Raw genomic sequence first — 3,561 nt, 5'->3', positions numbered from 1 at the left:
TATCGCCACTCCGTTGTACACAGTATTACAGCTCAGTACGATTCCCTGTATCCCGGGGAATGTGACCTCGTGTTGGGTTATGAGACAGGGGCGTCAGCCGCTCCTGGCCTGACAGATCATGCTCGTCTCTCTGTGCTGGCCAACGCAACTGATCAGGTACTCACATCCAGTGTTGTTGCAATCCTGCGCGCCCTGGCGCAAGATGCCAAAGCGCAAGCCTTTGCCGCAGCATCGTGCCGATCCGTCGTGCACGAGCGTGCTTACATCTCACAAGGGCTTGCCGAGAGCGTGGCCTCTCACCCTCTTAGTGACATGGGTGGGGCCTCTATGGCGCTGGCCGCGCATGCTCAAGATCAGACTCTCAGTCCCGATGCCCGGCGTCAGGATATTTGGGACGACGAAATCACTATTTGTCTTCTTCGCTCAGGCGAATGTCCACCTGGCACCGACCTGGCGGAGCAAAAGCGTTGTGCTCAGCGCGCACGCAAGTACCGTTTCCAAGGAGAGACACTCTGTCGCATCGAGAACGACGGCAAGCCACGCGTCGTTCCCAAGCCTGGTGACCGCACTGACATCATCAAGCGCACCCACGAGCAGGCTGGTCACTTCGGGGTGCGGCGCACGACTGCGCTGCTTCTCACCAGCTACTGGTGGCAGGGCATGCACGACGATGTCGCTTCGGTGGTACGTCACTGCGCAGCCTGCGATCGTGTCAACACCAGCTTTTCAGCCAGGGCGCTGGAGCTCAACCCGCTGCCAATATCGGGTTTATTCTACCGCTGGGGTGTGGACCTGTGTGGGCCGTTCAAGAAGACCCCCAGGGGTTTTACCTACGTAATGATTTGTGTGGAGCATTTTTCTAAGTACGTGGTTCTCATTCCGCTGCCTGACAAGCATGCTGAGCAGACAGCGTTCGCCTTCCAGCACCACATTTTGGGCCGTTATGGGGCCTGTGCTGAGGTGTGTACAGATCAGGGCAGTGAGTGGAAAGCTGAGTTTGCGCAATTGCTGATTGATTCGTTGATAGATCATCGTCAGACCTCAGCGAACCACCCGCAAGCCAACGGACTGGCAGAGCGTGCTGTTCAGACTTGCAAAAACGCGCTCCGGCGCATTGCACATGCTGGCGGTGGAGTTGAGGAGTGGGACAAGCATCTGCCGTACGTCATGCTGGGCTACAACTGCTCCGTGCAGTCAGCATCGCGTGTTACGCCGTACCACGTCATGCACGCCGTGGAGCCCACCATTCCACCGGCGATTAAGCAGCGTTTTGAAAGCGACGTGAGTTTGGATGACCCAGAGGCGGCGGCAAGGTCTATTATGCAACGTGCTGCCGCTCTTCGTCGACATATGGCCGTGGCGGGCGGCAACCTACTCATTGCGCAGCATCGTGACACTCTTCAGTATGCGCGCATGAGGGGCGGAGCCGTTTTGCCGCGTTTGCGTCGTTTTGAGATGGGTGACTACGTGTATTATCGGAATACCTCCGCTCGCGCCAGTTTGGATCCTCATGCCAAGCCGGATATTCTGCGGGTTACTGAGGTGAGGCCCTCCGGGGTGTTGGTGCTAGAGGGACGCTGTGGCAGCACGCTTACTGCCCATGTCAGTCACTGTGCGCCCTGTCATTTGCCCATCGATGATCACGTGGTCGACCCGCGATTGGCTAGGCCATCTCCAGGGCATCCCTGTGAGGTGTGCAGATTTCCTGATGGTGAAGAATGGATGTTGTTATGTGATGCGTGCGGCACTGGATGGCACACTTATTGTCTTAAGCCGCCTTTGAAGGAGATACCGGAGGGCGCATGGATTTGCTCAAAGTGTGAGTCGAAAGGAGTTAGTGCTGAAGCTTTGGAAGGGAAGTCGTCCGAACCTGCGCGGGGTGCAGCTCCCGAGCCACCCAAGTACCTGCGCGACCTTCAAGGTGTGGCTGTTATGAGGGAGTCTAAAGGAAGAGGGCGCCGCACCACCCGGTCGCTGGGTGTAGCATCGTATGCTGGCCGCAGGGGAAGGTCCCACGTGTTTCAGGTGGTGTACGACAACGGAGACGTTGAGGTGGTTAGTGTGAGCGAGTTGCGCAATCGTGTAGCCCCCACACGCCCCTCTGCCAAGAAAGCGATGGCGGGAATCTCTGAGGCCAAGGAGCATCCGTGCTCGGGCCCGTTCGAGCTTCACACGATTAAGGGGGTCAGCCAAGCTTTGGCCCGTGTGATGCCGGGAGAGCACAGTCCAAGCAAAGTAAAGGCATTGGTGACCGCCGGATGCAAGGGTATCATGATTAGAGATCCTGTGAGGGCTGAGGATGTCAGCGTTCTAACGCAAGCCGTCGCAGTTGGTTGTGTGGGATCAGTGTTTGTTCCCTGGAAGTGGGATGAGAAGGCAATGCAGCAGTTGCGGGAGGGTGCCTGCACCGTTCGGTATATGCCCAATAAGGCAACCCTCTACGCGGCCCATCCGCAAAGTTTTGCAAAGGCTCGTTCTGATGGAGTCGCCATGCCAATCATAGGGTTGGATATCTCTGAGGAGGTGATGGATGTGGTGTTGCCGGTGGCATGTCAGCATGCTGATGTAGCTGTCATCGCTGCTGTGCCTCGCACTTATATCACGCAGGCGGATCCAGCACGTTTGCATTGGCTCCGTGCTGTGCAACGGGACGACCGTTTGAGTGTTTTGCAAGTAGGAACTAAGTTTTGGTTGGTTGTGTTCAGCAATGCTTTGTGGAAGCGCGCCCTGGTTAAGGACACAACGCGCGCCGTTCAGTTACTTTAGTGCCTTTTGGATGGTCTACCGCCAGCTCACCCAGCGCAATCCGCGCATGAGCTGCGGGGGGGAGTGATCCATCCGCATTTCTTATGTCTGTTAGCACGTCATATGGCGTGACACATGCGAGCGGTGATAACATCGCAGAGCCTTGCGGCCTTGACAGCTGCGGCGCCGTCACCGCCGCCGCTGCTGCTACTGCCGCCGCCGCCGCCGCCGCCGCATGCGCCCCAGCGCCGCCGGGCCTCTGCGGCGACGCAACGGAGGCGGCCGCCACAGCGGCCCCCGTCGCCACCACCCTCCCTCCCATCGCCGCCGCCACCTGTCCGCCCGCTACAGCTCCCCAACGCGCAATCAGCATTGGGCTCCAGCTACAGCCACAGTCACAGCGTCACCTCACCCTCCACGCCCTCGTGTGGTGGTTTCGGAGCCTTGAGCGGCGCACAGCAGTACATGGCGAGGTGAGCGCATGAGGAGGTGACGGTGCTGTTCGCAGGTGGGTTGCCGGTGGTGTGTGTTTGAACTGTGTGTGGCGGTGGTTCGACATAGCGCCCGGGGTATTACGACAACGGTTTCAACTGACGACAACGGTTTGCCGTACTTTACCATAACTGACGCACGGTCCCTCGCTTACATAATATACAAAATACACTGTCACCATGAGCTGTTTACCTTTTTATTATAATGGATGCTTGAAGTTTTTGAATTTTTTAATATTTTGTTATACTCGTAAAGTTGTGTCTTCAGTAATCTCTTCCTACCCCATGTGCACGTGTAATTTACGTGATGATGTTCGATTCTCTA

The 3,561-nt window shown here is 57.2% G+C and overlaps 1 protein-coding gene across 1 annotated transcript in view; it reads left to right on the top strand.

Annotated features, from left to right (window-relative positions):
- The window catches only part of VOLCADRAFT_117582 (uncharacterized protein), a gene marked incomplete at both ends in the record, with an annotated part of 37,166 nt that extends 33,944 nt beyond the window's left edge, over positions 1-3,222 (top strand). The window contains 2 exons of the mRNA XM_002950428.1: positions 171-1,542; positions 3,097-3,222. Of these exons, the coding sequence (XP_002950474.1) occupies positions 171-1,542; positions 3,097-3,222 (1,498 nt within the window). The remainder of the gene's footprint in view (positions 1-170; positions 1,543-3,096) is intronic.
- Between the last annotated feature and the right edge of the window lie 339 nt (positions 3,223-3,561).

This window comes from Volvox carteri (genome assembly GCF_000143455.1).
Source record: "Volvox carteri f. nagariensis unplaced genomic scaffold VOLCAscaffold_18, whole genome shotgun sequence".
Classification (NCBI taxonomy): domain Eukaryota; kingdom Viridiplantae; phylum Chlorophyta; class Chlorophyceae; order Chlamydomonadales; family Volvocaceae; genus Volvox; species Volvox carteri.
The sequence above is the reverse complement of the archived record's forward strand: the minus strand, read 5'-3'. Positions and strand labels throughout refer to the sequence as shown.